Here is a 21,288-nt window from a genome sequence, read left to right as displayed (position 1 = left end):
TGGGGCCAAAAGGTTTGGAGTGTGGGAGGGGTTCAGGGCTGGGACAGAGGTTGTGATGTGTGTGGGTGCAGGCTGTGGGGTGGGGCCAGGGATGAGGGGCTCAGAGCTGGGGCAGAGCATTGAGGTATGGGGGGTGAGGGCTCCAGCTGTGGGTGCAGGCTCTGGGGTGAAGAAGGGAATGCAGGGTTTGGGGTGCCCTGGGGCTATGGTGGGGAGAGAGGACTCCCCCAGCTCTCTCTCTCCCCATAGCAGCACCTGAGCTGGGGCAGAGAGGTGCCTCTCCCCACTATGAAGCTCCAAGGTTGGGGCCATTGGATAGGCGCCTCTCCCCTAGCCGTGGCAGGTCTGGGCCGCGGCAGGGGTGGGGTGCCTCTCCCCTGGCCGCGGCAGGTCCGGGGCTGGGATGGGCGCCAGCGGGGAGAGGCATCTCTCCCTGCCAGAGCCCTGAGTGCCTGCGCGGTGTTTAATAGGCTGCTGTGCGGCCTCGCAGCTTAGAGGGAATTTAGGTTCTGACCATATTTTTTACATGAGGAAATAATGGCACTCTAGCCATAAAACAAACAAGTAAGGCACCGTATTATGGGATTGAAGTCTTACCTTTTCTCCTGGTTTTTTTTTTGTTCTTGTTTTTTTTTTCTGGTAGAAGAAAGTGCAGTGTTAAAGAATTGTTCAACTTCTGCTGGACGCTCTTTGTTTACACCAAGGGTAAGCTGTTTTCATTAGCTGCCTGCATTGTACACATTTTGAGTGATTAACTTTGTGGTTTTATTTGATGTGATTTGCTGTCTTTTAAAGGTAATTTTCGTATGATTGGAGATGATTTAGTAAATTCCTATCATTTGCTTCTGTGCTGCTTGGACCTGATTTTTGCAAATGCCCTTTTGTACCCAGATAGGAGAGAGTTGCTAAATCCATCATTCAAAGGTATGTTAGTGTTTGCATTTGAAAGACATTTTTTCTTGTTTGTTCTTTTTGAAATATAATTGATAGCTGACCTTTTTGTTTTTTCCAGGTTTACCAGCAGACTTTCACACTGCTGAAGTCAAGGCCTCTGAAGAGCCTCCTTGCATCATTGCCACACTTTGTGAACTACATGATGGACTTATGGTAGAAGCCAAAGGAATAAAGGAACACTACTTTAAACCATACATTTCAAAGCTCTTTGATAGGAAGGTACGTACTAATAACTTAAGAGTTTATAAAATGGTAGCATAAAACTGGGTGATCGAGCAACAAAATGGCAGATGAAATTCAGTGGTAATAAATGCAAAGTAATGCACATTGGAAAACATAATCTCAATTATACATATAAAATGATGGGGTCTAAATTAGCTGTTGCCACTCAAGAAAGATCTTGGAGTCATTGTGGATAGTTCTCTGAAAATATCCACTCAATGTGCAGCAGCAGTCAGAAAAGTTAACAGAATGTTGGGACTCATTAAGAAATAGATAGATAATAAGACAGAAAATGTCATATTACCTCTATATAAATCCATGGTATGTCCACATCTTGAATACTGCGTGTAGATGTGGTCAGTCCATCTCAAAAAAGATATATTGGAAAAGATTCAGAAAAAAGGGCAACAAAAATTATTAGGGGTATGGAACGGCTTCCATGTGAGGAGAGATTAATAAGACTGGACTTTTCAGCCTGGAAAAGATATGACTAAGGGGGATCTGACAGACGTCTATAAAATCATGACTGGTGTGGAGAAAGTAAATAAGGAAATGTTATTTACTCCTTCTCATAACACAAGAACTAGGGGTCACCAAATGAAATGAATAGGGAACAGGTTTAAAACAAACAAAAGAAAGTATTCACACATCGCACAGTCAACCTGTAGAACTCTTTGCCAGAGGATGTTGTGAAGGCCAAGACTACAACAGGGTTCAAAAAAGAACTACGCCTATCCTCCATGAATTTCTGTATCAGTGGCTATTAGCCAGGATGGGCAGGGATGGTGTCTTGAGCCTCTGTTCGCCAGAAGCTGGGAATGGGAGACAGGGGGTGGATCACTTGATGATTACCTATTCTACTCATTTCCTCTGAAGCACCTGGCATTGGCTACTATCAGAAAACAGGATACTGGACTAGATGGACCTTTGATCTGATCCAGTATGGCCATTTTTATGTGCTTATAATGGTAGCATCCATATAAAGAAATGATCCTTACACATAAACAAAGGAGTGCAAGTGGGGATGTAAAATAGAAACAAATGGACACAGTGATTGGCACAGGTTTTGGTAGTTGGGCATTTTGGCAGAAGTGGGTATTTTTGTTTAAACGTTTTTCTTCTGTGAAGGAGAGAGATTAGTTAGGGTTGTGGGGTTTTTGTTGTTGTTTGGTTTCCCCAGTTATACACTAGCAGAGAACTCCTGCCTTCTCCTCTTGATTCCATTATGTGGACTGGCTAAGGCCCTGTCTATACTGGGACCAGAACAGTGCTAGTGAGAGCACTGTTTAAATATACCAGCAGAATTCTAGCATTGTGATAAGTGTGGACAGGAACTTTCTGACTGAGAATTATGTGAGAACTATGTTATAAAGCAATTTTATAGACTACCTATGGGGATAGTCAGTAGCATAGTTCTCTGGCTAGGATACAGCAAAACATTGTCAGACTGAGGAGGGTTATACTGCTGAGATGTCGTCTGTACAACAAATTCATCCTCACTGGTCTTGTGCAGCAAAAATCCAGAGAATGATTTTGATCCTAGTCATCTGCATTACAATTAAACTATCATGCATCCACTCTTCTGGAATTGAACAGGTTTTGGATTTACTGCCTTTTAAAAATTGTATTACATATAATCTTATTTTTCAACTGTCTTGTTTCCAGATTTTAAAAGGAGACTGCCTCTTGGATTTTTGCAGCTTTGCAGATAACAAGTAAGTGCTGGATGATGCTCTTAAGCAATGATAACGTTAAGCCATTTATACATGCAAGAAACATCTCAGCTCTGCTCCACGGCTGTTTCATTTTCCAGTGGGAGCAGAGTTTAACTCACTTCCTTCAATACTTACTGGAAACCAAGTCTTGGAGGGTCACCAGCAGCAAGAGAGGCCAGGGAGACCAGGCCCTGCAGTGAGCCCAAGGGAATCAGGATAGGGCAGTGGTTCTCAACCCGTGGCCCATGGTTCGCTTACGGCCCAATCAGCACATAGCTGCAGCCCATGTGACATCCTCAGGGCCATACAGGTAGTATATATATTGTGTGGATGCGGCCCACATAACTCACAGAGAACTGCATATGTGGCCCATAATGGTAAATAGGTTGAGAACCATTAGGATATGGTGTTAGAAAAAGGGAGTCAAGGCATTTGTTAGCATGTGCACTATTACTGATATTGGTTAGGTTCCAATCACAGGGAGTGCTATTACTAAAATTAATAAATGTTTTGACTATTCATTGTTTTCAACTGTATAGACTAATTCCATTGGCTAGTTTATCTGGCTTCTTTAACAGCTGAACCCTTAATAAATGCAGTATGGCTTCTTTTCCAGCAAAGCATTGAATAAGGAGTATGAAGAGTATGTTTTATCAGTGGGTGACTTTGATGAGAGGGTTTTCTTAGGAGCAGATGCAGAAGAAGAAATTGGAACTCCCCGAAAGTTTGCTGCTGACGTGCCAATGGGGAAAACAACAACAAGAGCTCATGTGGAGTGTCATCTTCAGCAGCATTTTGAAAAGGTAATGTAACCTGTCTGTTTCACTCTTATTATTTACATATGCAGGTTTCAATGCCCACTGTTTGTCAGAAATTGGGGAAAATACATTTTACATGTAACCCAAGAATATTGTTCATTATATCTCTTTCTCTGTGCTTCAGTAGATGATAATACTTCAAATATCTGGAAATAGGAACTCAGTCTTCACAGGATGCTTTGTCATGTGAAGTAATATACTTCGGCATTAAAAAATGTGTTTTAAGGAGATTAGTCTGAAAATATAGGCTTTGTATCTGGGGTTTTTTTTAAGCCGGTACAACCAAATAAGAGTATTATGAAATCTTAAAATGTTTTGATTAACAAAAAAAAAATTAACCGTTCTGCAAGGCAGTTAACCCCAACACATTTTGCTATTTTGTGAAAAACAGAAATCAAAACACACTAGAAACAAAGTGCCCTTCATCTGTCTAGTTTCATTGTCCATGCTGGGTGAACTGCAAAAATTAAGCCAGCGGCATAAATCTATTTATTTCTCATTATCTTAAACTGGTGTTTGATATGAGCATGGGAAAAATATTTTCCGTGGTCACTTTAAAAGAAAAACTAAGGGGAAAAATAAGAATTAGCTGTCAGAAAGATGGGGTATACTGGGTAGTTGTAACCATGTCAGTCCCAGGATATTAGAGACACAAGGTGGGTGAAGTAATATCGTTTATTGGACCAACTTCTGTTAGTCAGAGAGAAGCTTTCAAGCCACACAGAGCTCTTCTTCAGGTCTGGGAAAGGTATTCCGAGAGTTACAGCTAAATGCAAAATGGAACAGATTGTTTGTTTAGCATAAGTAGTAAGTACATATTCTAAGAGACCATTCAACCCACAGAACACCATCTCTGGGAGAAACCATGGCACCAGTGCCCACCACATGGACACTATACGACACCCAAATATCATCAATTTGTAAAGCCTACCCCTCACTGGAGCTGAATTATCTATACTCTCTAAGGGACTGAACTTCTGCCCCACCACAGTACTGGATACCATCCTACCATGGAGAACTAGACGAGTTGTTCCACCATTTCTGCATCAAAGAGTTCTTCCACAACAGTGACGACACCACTCACAGTTACCACATTTCTACCGAAAATCACAAGAAAAAAGAATCTTCTGACTAGACATCACAGAGCAGATGAACCCACACTCTTGATCATTACATTGATTGCTTCAGGAAAAAAATTGATGATAAAATCCTTAACAAACATCAAATCCACCATAATCTCTCCACTGCCGAGAGGAGAGCCATACAATCACTGAAATCTAACCACAAGATAGTGATCAAACCAGCAGACAAAAAGGGTGGCATTGTAGTCCTCAAATGTGATGACTTTAGTTAACGAGGCCAACCAACAACTCTCCAACACCACTTACTATAAGGAACTCAAGGATGACCACACGCCAAAGTTTATCCAGGAACTTAAGGATATCATCAAAATCCTCCCCTCCCAAAAAACTCCAAGAGAAAAATCTACAAACTCATCAGCATGAACCCACCTCAGGGACCTTCTACATGCTTCCCAAGATAGACAAACAAGGGATCCCAGGCAGACCCATCATATCTGGCCAAGGCACTCTAACTGAAGGAATATTGGTATTCTCACAAATCATCCTCAAATCACGCACTACACAAAGGGCCAGCTTTCTCCAGGATACCAATGACTTACTCCACAAACATTACAGCATTAACAACCTCCCTCAGAACACCATTCTTGCCACCACGGATGTCACTTCTCTATACACCAACATCTATCACAATGACAGCATAGCTGCCTGCTTCAAATATTTACAAGACAATAGACAACCCTCTCATCCTTTTCATCCATACCCATAACAATTTACATTCAACAACAAACATTTTGCCCAAACCATGGGAGCAGCCGTGGGTATTAGGATGGCTCCCCAATATGCCAACCTGTTCATGAAGAAGAATTTCTGGAAAAATGCACCATGAAACCAATGATATACCTGAGATACAGCAAGAATATTTCCATCCTTTGAGAGAGTTTAAGCTGTCTGTCCATAGATTTTCACCAAAACTTCCACCACCACCACCATCCATTAAACTTTCTCTGGGACACTTCCACACTAGCATCAACTTCCTGGGAACCACAATCAGATCCAGCAGTGAAATCCTATAGAGAAACATATACAAGAAACCCACCACACCTACCTTTATAGATTTAGTAGCCACCCAAAACACACCAAAGAATCTGTTATCTACAGCCAGATACCAAAGAATATGCTCCAAGGAGAAAGTCTGGGGTATACACCTTTACACACTTAACTATCTTCACCAAACAAGGACACTCCGCCATAGAAATAGATCGCATCGTGGAACAGGCCACCTAAATACTCAGAGAACCTGCTTCAATGCAGAAATAAAACCCCCTCCAACTACATACCCCTAGTTGTTGCCTACCATCCCACTGGAACCTATATGGGGTATCATCAAACAGTTACAACCCATACTTGATGTGGACCCAATCCTGCTAAGATTTCATGGGGGGAGACGAGCATTTCTCAAATTGGGGGCCCCGACCCAAAGGGGAGTTGCAGGGGGAGGGGGGGTGTCACAAGGTTATTTTAGGAGGGCCATGGTATTGCCACCCTTACTTCTGTGCTGCCTTCAGAGCTGGGTGGCCAGAGAGCAGCGGCTGTTGGCCGGGCATCCAGCTCTGACAATGGCACCCCAGCAGCAGCGCAGAAGTAAGGGTGGCAATACCATACCAGGCCACCCTTACTTCTGTGCTGCTGCCTTCAGAGCTGGGTGGCCGGAGAGTGGCAGCTGCTGACTGAGGGCCCACCTCTGCAGGCAGCAGCATAGAAGTAAGGGTGGCAATACCACACCAGGCCATCCTTACTTCTGCGCTGCTGCTGGCAGGAGCTCTGCCATCAGAGCTGGGCTCCCGGCCAGCAGCCACCACTCTCCAACTACCACCACCAGCAATTGTGCATAAAAGAACAGAAACAGTACCACCTACAACAACCCTGCAAACCCCCCCCCCCCCCCCCATTCTCCCCCAATTCCTTTTTGGGTTAGGACCACTACAATTACAACACTGTGAAATTTCAGATTTAAATAAAAAGAAAAGGAGTACTTCTGGCACCTTAGAGACTAACCAATTTATTTGAGCATAAGCTTTCGTGAGCTACAGCTCACTTCATCGGATGCATACTGTGGAAACTGCAGAAGACATTATATACACAGAGACCATGTTTCCACAGTATGCATCCGATGAAGTGAGCTGTAGCTCACGAAAGCTTATGCTCAAATAAATTGGTTAGTCTCTAAGGTGCCACAAGTACTCCTTTTCTTTTTGCGAATACAGACTAACACGGCTGTTACTCTGAAACCAGATTTAAATAGCTGCAATAATTTATAATCTTTAAAATCCTGTGACTGAAATTGACGAAAATGGACTGTGAATTTGGTAGGGCCCTACTTATTACAACAATCTGTAACCAGTAACCCCCTCTTTTTGTCCTATGACTCCAGAGGGGCCACTCCTCTTTGAATGGTCCCTTAATACACTGGTTCTCAAACTTATTTGACCACGCTCCCCTTCTTTGTGTCTGTAGTAGTTTACATTCCTCCCCCCGCCACTACACAGTACATATACCGATTTAAAAAAAAATATCACCATACAACTCTTACTAAATATTAAAAACAGTAAGGCAGTTATTCAAACAGCCATTTAAGTATATAGTAATTTAAATTTTTAGTGATATACTGCTTACTGGCATCACACTGTTGTTACTAGTATGATGGGTGCACCTGTTTTTGGAGCAGAGCAATTCCATCTTGGGTTAGATGCTTGAGACAGCTATCTGGAGATCTCCTTGTACCTGAAGATGAGATCATTGTTAGTTTTTAATGTACAGTAAAGTAGTTCAGAAAAGTTTTGGCCTTCTCTGGTTTTCACTTGAATTGGGGTATTTTTTTTCTGTTGCACAAATGAGCCAATGATCCACTGTAATAAGAGCAAAAGCAAAACTGTGATTGTGGTTGATGCTTACAATTAAATGAGCATACCACATTGTAGCAAACAGATTTAACGTACAGATGGCAACAACTTTATATAATGCTATGCAAGCTTAACAGAAATCCGTCAAAATGCACAGCGCCATCTGAGGATTTGATATGTCTGGAGGAATCAGCTTTGCTAGTTATTAATTGCTGTGGGTAAAATGTGTGCACTAAGGGGTTTTTGTTTTTTCCCTAGAGCATCTCATACCTGCCCCCCTAGAAAACATTTTGCAGCCCCCCTCGGGGGTGCACCCACCAGTTTGAGAATCTCTACCTTAATATATGCTAACTACTTATGCTAAACAATCTGTTCCACCTTGCATTTAGCTGTGATGCTCAGACCTGAAGAAGGAGCTGTGTGGTGGTCAACAGCTTCTCTTTATCACCAACAGAAGTTGGTTAAATAAAAGATATTACCTCACCCATCTTGTCTCTCTGAAGGATGGTGCGTCAATTACAGTTGACAAGTGTTACTAGTTTCATGCTGCTTAGACAGTTTCAAAAATAAGTTGGATACAGCTGAAAAAGAATTGTTCCTAGAAGCTAGCACTGGTACAGATCAGTTTTGTAAAATCATTCTTCAATACAGTGCAAAGCTATTGGGCTTTATATTTGACGTTTAATGAGTGAATGTGCAGTGATTTTGACTCATTTTGCCCATTTTGAACTTTAAAATTTTCATAGCATAGCAGATCCTTTCTTATGCTTTCTGCTTACTTATAAATTGTGACTTTGAAGGCTCTGGCTAACCTTGATCCTTCCAACTTTTCTGAAAAGTAGCCATCTTAATGTTACAAAAAGTAACATTTTCTTACGTTATTCATATCTTAAATTGTGGAAATGGAAAATATAATCAATACAGTCCAGGATTGTGCTCCAGCCACTTTGTGCCACTCCATTGGTATTAAGTAGCTTTCAAATAGATGGATCCATCCCCCAGAGCATCTCTTCCCATGTAAGGGGATCCTCGGGTGGTATAGCAGCTTCAGTGCCATTTCAGTGGCTGGTGGGGAAGATGGCATAGGTGGGGCTTCTTTAGCTGTGAATCACCACAGCATGCTATAATGAGGTTGCAGGCATGTGGTGCAGGCTAGAGCAGCCTTCAGGCTGGTTTAACTTGGACCGGAAGACTTGTACATAGCAGTCCTGTGACTGGTAGTGAATTGGGCACCTTTGGAAGTGGATGGGGAATCCCCCTCATCTGTGTCAAATGCTCCTTGATTGCAGCTGGGAATCTGTCCCGAAATAATGCTAATATCAAATAGTTTGTTTCTTAAAATTACATTAATTCACTTCTAAAGGAAGCTCAGTCTTCTTAATGGGAAACTTTTGTGCTAAGGAGTGAACTGGGGTCTGTAGATAATGGAGTGAGGCAAGGATAGACTAGGGGGAAGTGTTTTTCCATAAAGGGGAGTAGAGGCTTTAAGTGGGTAGTGCAAAAAAGGTTGGTTGTTTATATATAGTCTTTCAATGTTTACAAATACTGCTTCAGCTTTCTTTGGATATCATTGCTTCGCTTGAAATATTAGTACATTTTGTAAAATATAGTTTAAACCCAAATGTGTTGCATGCAGAGAAGAGCTTTGGAACTGAATTGTAATTGCAGCATGTAGGATAAATATATTAAGATTAAAAGGGGAGGTTGATTATACAGTAGTTCTGTGTCATCAGGTAGTTATGGCTATGCATTGGAGTACTCTTGCCTTTACCATTTGTCAGTGTTTAAGTGATCTTAAACCTCTTGTCTATGTTTTTAAGACGTTTAAGTCTTGTATTTTATTGATTTCTCTCTTTGTTTAAACTTCTGACTTTTAGTTTGGGGATTTTATTAAGTTTGTAATTTATTATAGAACTTGCCCTTAAAAACACTGTATTTTAAATCTCAGCCATTTTGTGGTAGTGACGGTATACTCATTTTCTCTGTGGTTTGTGGTGTACCTGTGAGTTTTGGGAATGACTTTGTAGTTCATGTCTCAGAACATCTGTAGAAACTTAATTTTTGATGATTAACTTATTTTCTATCTTACTTGGCAGAAAAGATCATTTGCACCTTCTACACCACTGACAGGAAGGAGATACCTGAGAGAGAAGGAAGCAGTAATCACTCCTGTTGCTTCAGCAACACAAAGTGTGAGCCGTTTACAGAGCATTGTGGCTGGGTTGAAAAATGCGCCAAGTGAACAGCTTATAGCTATCTTTGAGTAAGCATGTCACTAACCCCTACTTTCATTACAAAAGGTGACCCCTCTCTTCAGACTTGGTTTTGTTAGGCTACTACATTTTTGCTCCATGCTCAAGTCTCTTTAAAGGGTTTTATGAGGGTTGCTGGGGAAAAAAAAAAATCCGTCTTCTTAGTGTTTCCATTTGAAAGACCTTATTGTGAGGACCTAAACCTTTTATTTCTTAATGAATCTATGCTTCTGGAACAGTATGGCTTTTAAAAAAACTTCATTACTTACTGTTAGATTAATAGGGCCAAATTTTTTTTACTCATCAGCTAAACATAATTTGTGCATCTGCTTTTTATTGACACGGAGTGTGGGAGGGGGCTCAGGGCAGGTGTTGGGGTGCAGGGAGGGGTGCAGAGTGCAGGAGGGGGATCAGGGAGGGGGTTGGGTGCAGGAGGAGGCTCCAGGCAGGGGTTTGGGGTGCAGGAGGTATGTGGGGTGCAGCAGGGGGTTCAGGGTGCGGGCTCCAGTCTGGCGCCACTTACCTTGAGTGGCTCCGAGGTGGCAACGGCACGCAGCAGGGCTAAGGTGGGCTCCCTGCCTGCCCTGGTCCCGCGCCACTCCCAGAAGCGGACAACACCACGTCCCTGCGGCCCCTGGGGGAGGGGAGGCAGAGGGCTCCGTGCGCTGTCCTCGCCTGCGGGTACCTCCCCCGAAGCTCCCATTGGCCGCGTTTCCCCGTTCCCAGCCAGTGGGAGCAGCAGGGTGCAGTCCACGCAGGCGAGGGAAGTGCCTGAAGCCCTCTGCCCCCTCCTCCCCCAGGGGCCGCAGGGACGTGGTACCAGCCGCTTCTGGGAGCAGCGCGGGACCCACAGTGCCACGGGGGTAGCGATTGCAGGCTCCGCGCCACTCCCAGAAGCGGCTGGCACCACATCCTGGATCCGGCCCACGGGCCATAGTTTGCCCACCACTGGTCTAGGGGAACATTCTAGTTGTATCTTAATAGATTGGGCTACTGAAAGGTAAATTATTGGTAGCCCAAGTTATCTCTGGTGCAAATATTATATGGATATCAAAGTACTGAGGTGTTATACTCTGACTAGCATTACTTTCCATCCATTTCCTCTTTTTTTTTTTATTTGAATCAATAGGTTTCTTCTTCTTCTTTCCTCCTTTCTCCCCGCATAAAAAAAAAAAAAAAAAACACAAACAAACAAAAAAACACACCAATCTGTTTTGGTCTTAATTGTGTGGGAGCAATTTGCATAATTTAAAATAATTTATAAAATCCTCCCACAATCTTCCTGTCCGGATGCTCAGAGTATTACATAGTAATTTAATACTTTTAAGATAATATAAAAGTCGAAGTAATGTAAGGTTAAAAGAAACAAAAGTCCATTATTATTTCTAAAGAGGGGAACTAGTGCACTGCTCTGGAGAACAGAATTCAGTTTATATAAGCACATTCTTTATCAAGCACGCCTCATGTACAAAAATGATAATGGAGTTAGTCAGGGCTTATCTACACAGTGGAGTAATGCACACTATGGGGGTGAGATTCCTAAAGTACCCTAATGTGTTATGGATTAATTGGTCTGTGCCTGCTGATGCTCACTAAAAGTTCTTAGTACACTTTAACATAGTAAGCACTAGTACTTACTACATTAAAGTGCACTAGGAAATCTTTAGTGTGCACCAGCAGTGTCTACTCAGAGTAGTTAATCCACAATAATTAGTTCCCTTTAGAAATCTTACCTCCATAGTGTGCATTGCTCCACTGTGTAGACAAGCCCTAGGTCTTCTCAAACTATCAGATCCTATATGGCCTTTTAAAAATATTGTACTGCTACTCTTTGTTCTGGAACACATGTTGCATCTTTTCTTTGTGTACAACAGGTCAGTAACCATTGAACAGAATGTTGTACAGAACGGAATGAAATAAGGCAAGGTTACAGTTCAGAATAGGAGTTGCAAGTAATAATATTAAAACCAACATGGACTGTCTCTTTTTCTGGTTAGCTTGTAAATCTGTTTGAATGTGTGTTGTCCAGAGTGTAAAATACATCAAAGGATGGGACATTGGTTGCCAAGAGGAAAGCTTGGTGAAATTAATCTTCTCTGGGCTTTATGTTTCTGTAATATACAAATGAGGTTTCTCTTTCTGGGTCCTGCTGTAGGTCTTGCGTACGCAACCCTATGGAAAGCATCTTGAATCGAGTTAAAGAAATAGGTGAGGCTTTCTGTCGGAGTTATACTAAGTCAACAGATGACCAGCCAGGATCTCACATAGGTAGGAATATGTGAAATGCATAGAATGTTTCAGCATATTGCAGTGCATCGCTTTTGTATCAAAGGCGACATGTTTATGGGAAGAAAAATGCTTGGGCTGATTCTTCATGTACTAAATAAAATGAACAATTGGTGTAGATGAAAACTGAATTTTCAACGGAGGGACAACTTGCTGCATAGAAATGTGCTAATATTACTCCAACTCCTCACTGATTGGGACAGGCTGATCAAAATTTTGAAGAGATAAATGTCCTTAGAGTGTGTTTTCTGGGACATTTCATCCATACATCAGTCCAACTCCATGGAGGTGAAGGTGCCTTCAGTACAACTCCTATTGAGACATTTATAAGATAGTAAGAATATTGCATTGGGGAGGTCAGCAATCAAACTAAAGAGTATCTTTTAAAAAAGTTTACTAAGGCATCCGTTATTTATTAAAGTAAAGGCAACAATAACTAAAATATTGAGCCTCTACTCATTGGTTCAGAACTTGTTGCATATTTTCATTGCAACAGGTCAATAACTACCAAACAGGACATTGTACAGAGTTGAATGAAACCATGCAAGGTTATACAGTAACTCCTCACTTACGGTCATCCCAGTTAACATTGTTTCATTGTTATGTCTCTGATCTGTTAGATAACATGCTCGTTTAAAGTTGCGTAATGCTTCCTTATAACGTTGTTTGGCAGCCACCTGCTTTGTCCACTGCTTGCAGGAAGAGTGGCCTGTTGGAGCTAGCTGTTGGAGGCTTGGAACCAGGGTGGGCTGGCAGCCCCCCTCCATCAGCTCCCCTAAGTTCCCTGTGCGGCAGCTGCCCAGCAGGCTATCAGTCAGGTGTCCCTCCCCCCACTGCTGTGTCTCTCTCACACATGCACCCCCAGGACTTTGGAAAGTGGAGGGAGTGGTGCGCTCCAGTGGGATAGCGTGGGTTCATCATCATGTTCAGTTTCCACAGGGAATGTTTGTAGCCACTGTGTCTCCTCCCTCCATTCGTGCTGCCTTGTAGCGTGTGAGGCTACATTAACAACAATGTGTTAACCCTCGAGGGCTCAATTGAGTGCTAGATCATCATTTAGAAGCAAGGCATTCCCTAGGAAATATCCCACCCTCTTCCACCCTGACGCCACCTCCTCAACCAAGCTTCGCAATTATCATTGCTGTGTACAGTATTAAATTGTTTGTTTAAAACTTATACTGTGTGTGTGTGTGTGTACACATACACATAATCTTTTGTCTGGCGAAAAAAATTCCCTAGAACCTACTACCAGTGGCCCCCCCATTTACATTAATTCTTATGGGGAAATCGGATTCACTTAACATAGTTTTGCTTAACATAACTACAATGTTAAGCAAGGAGTTACTGTAGTTAAAAATGGATGGGACTTGAAAGAAATTATATTGAAACTCTTAATAAAAGACTGTAAATTTGCATTCATCTAACAATTATTTTTAAGAGATCAAATTAAAAGGAAATAGTATACACAAAAACTACATAAGAAGTGGGGAAAAAAGGTTTCTTAATTAAATTAACTTTCCTGTATGCGTGTTAATGCAACACATTGCATATTTGAAATTCAGAAGTCTTTTACAAAACTGGAGTGGAGACCTTACACATAAGCATTCCTAAAGTTTGAACATCTAAAGAGTATGAAATACGTTAATTGCATGTAAGGTTTGAATCACATGACATTACTAAAGACGTTCAGAGTAGTATGTCCTCTTGGCTTACAACACACATGTGTTTCTGTTATGGAAAGTAAAATACTGGTTAACTTAATCAAAGCTGTTTATTCATCCCCTGCCCTCCCACCCCGCCCCCCCAAACTGCTGACTTGGAATACAAGCTTTCAGCAATGTTTGGTTTCAATTGCAGATTTTGCTGTTAACAGACTAAAACTGGCAGAGATTTTGTATTACAAAATTTTGGAGACGATAGTAGTACAAGAAACACGAAGATTGCATGGGAAGGACATGACAGTAAGTAGAAAGCTGGAACAGAAGAGCTTCCTCTTCTTTAAGTTCACCCTTGTGAATACTTTCAGAAAAATTCCGTGTTTGGGTCAATCCACAGAGCTCCCATTTAAATCAGTCTGAAGGCAGAATTGGTTCCTCAGTCTGTTGACTAGCTAAATAGTGGATTGATGGGCTCAATTTTCCAGTTTAATATTAATTTCATTCCTTAAATGAGATTTCAAGACATTTGACCCAGACATAGTTTCCTGAGAGCTCAATGTTTCTTCAGTGTTACTAGTCTCTCAACTAACAGTTCCTTCCTTATATTTTCTTATGGCTGCGTAGTAAATCCTACACACTCTGCTGTACTACAACTGGGAATGTAAATATTGTTTTAAAAGTTAACTGTTTAAATGATTAAAATTATATCATTTAACCAATTAACAGATTAAAGGGAGAGGGGCTGGGATTGCTCTGGCCATCTGGCTCGGGCCTGGGGGCTAATGGGTAGAGTGAGTAAACTGGTAAGACTAATGCTTACCAGTTAACTGTTTAATATTTTACATCCCTAACTACAACAAAGGTGAATTTTTACCTGATTTTAAATCAAAAACTGATTGTCAAGTAATTTGAACTGATAAAGAAAAGTGACTTGCAAATATTTCTCTCCAAGATTGTTTTTCTTCTTTATGTTATCCTTCTCTCCTGCATCTGAAATGATTCCTTTCATCTGCGTTTAATACTGATATATCCTTTTTTCCCCCCTAACTCGTATGTGTTGATATGTGATATATACCTGAATAGACTAGCGTTTGACAATAAAAAGAACTATATATGAAGGTGCCTACAACTGCTAATTCTTTGCCTATATTGTCTTTTAGAACATAGATGCTGGGCAAGGCATTTTTGTTCTCCTCTTTATCCTTCAACAAAACATCTGTTGCTTTGCAGTAACTGCAGATAGCACACTCTGCATTCTGCTTTAACTCCTGGTGTGCAGGCTTTTATCGTTTTACCCGTAGTATGAAAGCAGCTTTACTGTCATTGGCATGAGGGGCTGCTTCCCCTTTGACGTGTATTATTAGTAGATAAACAAGTATAAAACCAGCCTTTACCATTTGAAACTTTTGGAAAAGCGGGAAGTAATGGAAAGGGCCAAAGAAACAGTAATTAATCTTTCAGGGAACAAATATGTAAAGTAGTTGAATGTAGTACAGTACTTAAGTATGCCATTGGAATTTTCCTTTTTGTAGCTTAAACTGTCATAATCTAGCAATGTGCTAGTTGTAATACAATTGATTTACCTGCTATTCTTTCTCCAGTGTGTCAGCACCTGTACTGCTTATAAGACAGCAAATCTGGCTGTAAAGAGTGGAACAGACATGCTAAATGACATGATAAATTGGACAGGGTTCACAGAAGAGCCACAAGAATGATGAATAGATTAAAAAACATAGAATCATAGGATTGGAAGGGACCTTGAGAGGTCATCTAGTCCAGTCCCCTGCACTCATGGCAGGACTAAGTATTATTAGACCATCGCTGACAGGTTTTTGTCTAACTTGCTCTTAAAAATCTCCAATGATGGAGATTCCACAACCTCCCTAGGCAATTTATTCCAGTGCTTAATCACCCTGACAGTTAGGAAGTTTTTCCTAATGTCTAACTTACGCCTCCCTTGCTGCAATTTAAGCCCATTGTTTCTTGTCCTATCCTCAGAGATTAAGAAGAACAATTTTTCTCCGTCTTCCTTGTTAACAACCTTTTATGTACTTGAAAACTTATGTCCCCTCGGTCTTCTTTTTTCTAGACTAAACAAACCCAATTTTTTAAATCTTCCCTCATAGGTCACGTTTTCTAGACCTATAATCATTTTTGTGCCTTTATAGTGATAAAATAAATAGATTGAGCTCCTTGAGTCTAACAAAGAAGGTTAAAGGGTGACTTGATTAGTCTAGAAGTACCTACATTGGGGAACAAATATTTGATAATGGGATCTTCAGTCTAACAGACACAAGTATAGCATGATCCAATGTCTGGAAGTTGAAGCTAGACAAATTCAGACTGGAAATAAGGGATACATTTTTAACAGTGAGGATAATTAACCATTGGAACAATTTACCAAACATCGTGGTGGATTCTCCATCCCTGACAATTTTTAAATCAAGATGGGATGTTTTTCTAAAAGATCTGCTCTAGGAATTATTTTGGCAAAATTCTCTGGCTTTTGTTATAAAAAAGATCAGACTAGATGATCACAAGGCCTTCTGGCCTTGGAATCTATGTCCTTTGTCTCTTGACTTCTTTTTCAGTGCTTGCTCTTCTGTAACTTTTTCCATATCCCAAATCTTAATTCAGTTAAGGTTTAATTAATGAATAGTAAATTCAGGGTATGATTTAAAACAAAACTTAAATTCCTATTCTAGATTTTTTTTAGTGTAGGCCTTAGCAGATCAAATCATCATATTTCATCTAGTGTGGATAGAGTTTGTGTGTGTGATGATGAGAATGCTGTTCTTTCTCAGTAGTTCAGTCTCTCTGGTATCATTTAAGAAAACATATTTATGAGTAATTCCTCAATGATGTGGCTGAAAACCATTTCTGTGTCCCATCTAGGCTCTTTTGGAGCAAGACATTTTCCATCGTTCCCTGATGGCATGTTGTTTGGAGATTGTGCTATTTGCATATAGCTCACTGCGAACTTTCCCTTGGATTATTGAGGTTCTTGATCTCCGACCATTCTATTTTTATAAGGTAAGCATAAACATCGTGTTCAAATACTTGGATCTGAATTATAAACTTGTAAAGTACCTCTATTTAGTATTAGATTGACAGTCCTAGAAGCCCTCTGTTCCTAGGTTAGGTATAGCAGAGGGGCGAGTGCTGACCTGTAACAGGTGTGCTATTTTAGTGTAAGGCTGCCTGTGACAGGATTGGGACTCACCACTGCAGTGCCTCCTGCTGTTTACTCTGGGAATTAGGTCAGTTCATGCAAAGCACCCCCTGCCAGTGGTGTCCCGTCCATCTCTTGCCCTCAATTGGTATCTCGACCCACATTGCTCCCAGCATCCTCTTCCAGACACTGCCCTCCGGCAGTGCCCCTAAGTCCACAGTGGCCCCCTTCCAGGGGGGAGTTAACAGCAGTTTTTCCAGTTCGCTCCTGCCGCAGTGGCCAACCACAACCCCTCAAGTGTAGCCCCTCTGTTCAAGGGCCAGTTGCAGTCTGTCACGGCCACCCTTCCACAGCCAGGTGCTGTACAAGGAGAAAGGGGGGGACCCAGGCCTGCCCACTACCCTGGGTCCCAATCCAAAGACCCTTTAGTGGCAGCCTCTCTGCCCTCCTCCTCTCCCCTTGTCTAACTGTTCCTAGGCCACTTCCCCTCTGGCCCTTCACATCCTCTAGGCTCTTTCTGTCAGGGCCTGCAGTCTGGCAGGTATTGGGCCAGAGCCCTTCTGTGCGCCCCCCGAACCTGCGCTGCCCAGCACTGCTCTGTCCGAGGTGTCTGTCTCGGGCTCAGGAGACAGACCTTCCCCCATGAAGGTCTGGGACAGACTGCCTGCTCCCTTCCTGGGCAGCCTTTTTATAGGGCCTAGCCTAGCCCTGATTGGCTGGCTGTAATACTGGCCCTGATTGGCTTTCTAACAGGCCCTCCCTGATTGGCTGCCACCTTGCGCAGCTGCTCTGGTCTGCTGTAGCCCAATCTGGCATGGGGGTTTGGCAGTGCCCCACCACACTGCCCTTGAATATGCTACCAAGAATTGACATCTATTATCCAACATATGTAATACTTGTGACACCCTTTCCCTTGTAATGTAAAGGAATAAAGCACTTGTGCATGGTTTGTATACTTTATTTAATTGTAACATGCTGTCAGTTAATTTTTGATGTAACAAATGATTTGTAAACGTGACTTACTACTGTGGTTGGTCAAATAGTGGAATAAAATATTCTTAGACTATATTTGACCAGTATTTCTACCAGTATTCAAATTTACTAAATATTTCACCAGTAGTAGAACTGGTCACATACCACAAAAGTCTGTGGGAAATTCTTGAACTAATACTGATAAAATACTTCAAAATAATATATTTGTTGAGTACTGTTTGATCAGTCCTACTTGTTACATCCCATTTGTTAAATCTTTTTCCCTTCCTGTCTTTACTTAACTGACTTTCCTGCAACAGAGCACTGTCTTCTCGTTCCCCACTTCCACCTTTTTGTCACCGTTATTCTTCCGCCTCTCCCCCACAAATTCTGTGCCTTTCTTCTTTACTAACTTACCTTATCTCAGTCTCTCTGTCTTTTGGCCTCTCTCACAGACATACCAATACCTAGGCATCCAGTGAAAACTTCCAGGCCCTAATAGTCGGAGGTCTAGCCAGCCAGTTAAGATGTGGGGGCCCTGCTTTTCAGGAGCAATGCCCAAGATAGAAGCCAGCCTTTGAGAAACCAAGAGGGTGTTGAGACTCTAGTCGCAGTGCTGTTCCTGGACCCTCATTGGGGACCCCAGCCTTTCTTGTCAGTATGGTATATGCCCGCTCTCTTTTTCCCTTCCCAAAGCCTCTGTTTCTGACCTCCCATCGCCTCCTGGCTGTTGACGTTTGTAGGTTGGGGTGTGTCTGCTACTCTACCACTTCCTCAGTTTTTGGGTAGCTGCAAGAGTAGAGTAGTGGAAACATTCCCCTAGCCTTCATTTTAGAGTCCCTTTCCTCAGGCAATAGCCCCAGTGTGTGTGCCTCTGCTGTTGCTCGCAGTTCTTCGAGTGATTGCACATGTCCGTTCTGATTTAGGTGTGCGAATGCCCCAAGCACAGCTGTCGGAGACTTTCCCCTAGTAGTATTCATAGGCTCGGCGCTGGCACCCCCGGGTATTGTGCACTCATAGCACCAGTATATGGGGCTCCTGCCAAGTCCACACTCCTCTGTTCCTTCTTACCGCGCATCCAGCTGTCGGAACTTCCTCCTTTGCCTTGAGCAAAGTGGTTTTAGTGGTTTCCACTGTTCTTGCATTGTAAATAGTTAGTTTCATAGTGTTAGTAGTTCCAGTAGGTTAGTTAGTTATAGGTTAGGACTTCGACTCCTCTTCATACTCGGAGAGTTGGTCCGTCCCTCCCCTGGTACTGGGACATGCCTTGGGAGCCGGGTTTAAACCTAGCCTGTGCCTGCTAGTGACCCTCACTTGAGTTGTCTGAAGAGTTTGGGAGAGGGTCTTAGAAAAGAGCGCTGTAACATCTGGGAATTTAAACCCCGCACACAGAGAGACAGAGCAGCAAGGCTGAAAGTCCTACTTATGGAGGTGGCGCTGAGACCCGCCTCGGAGCTGAGGTCAGACTCCGCGCTGAGTACTTCAGCATCAGTACAAAGTGCACCGCTAGGGGCTCTTGGCACTGGTCCTCCTCACCAGTGCCGAAGAAGCACTGGGGCCTAAAGGAGAAGACACGCTCACCGGCACCGAAGGCAGATAAGCGAGCACAGCGGGATAGAGCGAGACCTGTGCCGGGCTGCTCTCCCTCCCTGGCACCGCAACAACAACCACTGCCAGCACCACAGACCCCAGTAGCACTTGACCAACTGACAGGTCAGCACCTGGAGGACCAGTTTGCGGTGCCTTCGACCCTGGAAGCCTACGCTGCTGCTTCGGAGCTAATGACTCTGTCAGTGCCGAGTCCGAATAGGAGACAGAAGGCGGCACCAGCGGCACTGAGGCATTGACCGCCTTTAAGCCAGTGTCAAGACCAGCCTCCATGGGGAAGCTCCCCTTCATTGCCTCACCAGAAATGTCTCCATGGCACTGATTGCAGACACCAGGAAGATTGGCCCCACTGTGGTCACCTAGGTCCTCCTCCTTGGTGTCTTCGTCGAGCTCCAACTCCGGATCCAATTAATCAAGATGTCTGCACTGAAGGGAAGCTCCATGCCAGTCCCCATGGGCAGTGCTGCCACTGGGAGCACCAGGAGCAGGAATGACCCAAGGGACCTGGCCTATGGGCCCGTGGGGTCAAGTGCTCTGCAATGGCCTTTTTGGAACCCGTGGAGGCTTCCACCAGGCCAAGGGATGGGCTCACGCTGCTCCTACTCAGTGCTCTCAGAGACTGTAGCAGCATAAGGGGCACATAGAGGTACCCCAGAGCCAACCTCCGGGACTAGCGCCGGAGCAGATCCCAGCACCATTGCCGATGCCAAAGCGGGGATGCTCCCTTGTACCGAGACCAGAACTGATACCGGTACCCAAGTCAGTGGACCTAGGGAAAAGGCGGCAAGGGATGCTATGGCAGCGCATACGTCTTCCTCATTGTCTCCAGAGGATGTGCTCGTGCTCATGCTCAAGGGGTCTTCCCTGCCACAGGACAACTTAAGGGCCTACCAAGATTTGTTAAAGAGGGTGACATCTAGATTGTAGGCAGAGGTCATCAAGGAAACTTCAGATGGGTTCCTGGACATTCTGTGGTCCTGCCCCTCCACAATGCCATTTTGGGACCGATTAAGGACATTTGGCAGACTCCTGCCTCTGTTCCACCCACAGCAAAGAGAACAGAAAGGAAGTACTTGGTGCCTGCCAAAGGCTGAGAGTTTCTGTTCTCTCATCCTCCTCCCGTGTCCCTCGCGGTGGTGGCTGTCACAGACATCTGTAGGGCTGCAACCTGGGCCTCAGTCCATACCTTTACGCATCACTACGCATTAAGACAACTGACAACGTCCGATGCCTCTTTTGGACTCACTGTACTGTCTGCTCTCACAATTTCAACTCCAAAGCCCATCCTTCCACTGGAGGGCACTGCTCTGAAGTCACCTAAAGTGGAGCACCCACAGGGACAGCACTCGAAGAAGAAGAAGAGAGTTCTTCACCTTGTGCAGTAACGGAAGTTCTTCAAGATGTGTCCCCTGTGGGTGCTCCGTTACCTTCTCTCCTCCCCTCTACTTTGGAGTTTATTACTTAGTCTCTGCAGTAGAGAACGAATAGAGCCAGCACCAGTTACCCGCCTCAAACAGCGCAAGATAGGGACTGCACATGTGCAACCCAACTGGGCACTGCTATAAAAAATCTCTGATTACGAGCATGGGCGCAAAAATGCTTGAAGTGGAGCACCCGCAGGGGGACACATCTTGAAGAACCTATATTAC

General features: G+C 43.3%; 1 protein-coding gene across 6 annotated transcripts in view; it reads left to right on the top strand.

Moving 5' to 3' along the window:
- The window catches only part of RBL1 (RB transcriptional corepressor like 1), an 81,837-nt gene that overhangs the window by 20,818 nt on the left and 39,731 nt on the right, over positions 1–21,288 (top strand). For 4 of the 6 annotated variants that reach the window (XM_077832430.1, XM_077832428.1, XM_077832432.1 and 1 more), the window contains 9 exons: positions 644–705; positions 796–924; positions 1,013–1,173; positions 2,842–2,891; positions 3,508–3,694; positions 9,788–9,954; positions 12,099–12,211; positions 14,087–14,190; positions 16,783–16,920. In XM_077832430.1, coding sequence (XP_077688556.1) covers positions 644–705; positions 796–924; positions 1,013–1,173; positions 2,842–2,891; positions 3,508–3,694; positions 9,788–9,954; positions 12,099–12,211; positions 14,087–14,190; positions 16,783–16,920 — 1,111 coding nt within the window. Of the gene's footprint in view, positions 1–643; positions 706–795; positions 925–1,012; positions 1,174–2,841; positions 2,892–3,507; positions 3,695–9,787; positions 9,955–12,098; positions 12,212–14,086; positions 14,191–16,782; positions 16,921–21,288 lie in introns of those variants that run through there. The other 2 variants (XM_077832429.1, XM_077832433.1) reach the window with 2 other exon arrangements.

The sequence above is a fragment of the Eretmochelys imbricata genome, chromosome 13, assembly GCF_965152235.1.
Source record: "Eretmochelys imbricata isolate rEreImb1 chromosome 13, rEreImb1.hap1, whole genome shotgun sequence".
NCBI classification, from domain to species: domain Eukaryota; kingdom Metazoa; phylum Chordata; order Testudines; family Cheloniidae; genus Eretmochelys; species Eretmochelys imbricata.
The sequence above is the reverse complement of the archived record's forward strand: the minus strand, read 5'-3'. Positions and strand labels throughout refer to the sequence as shown.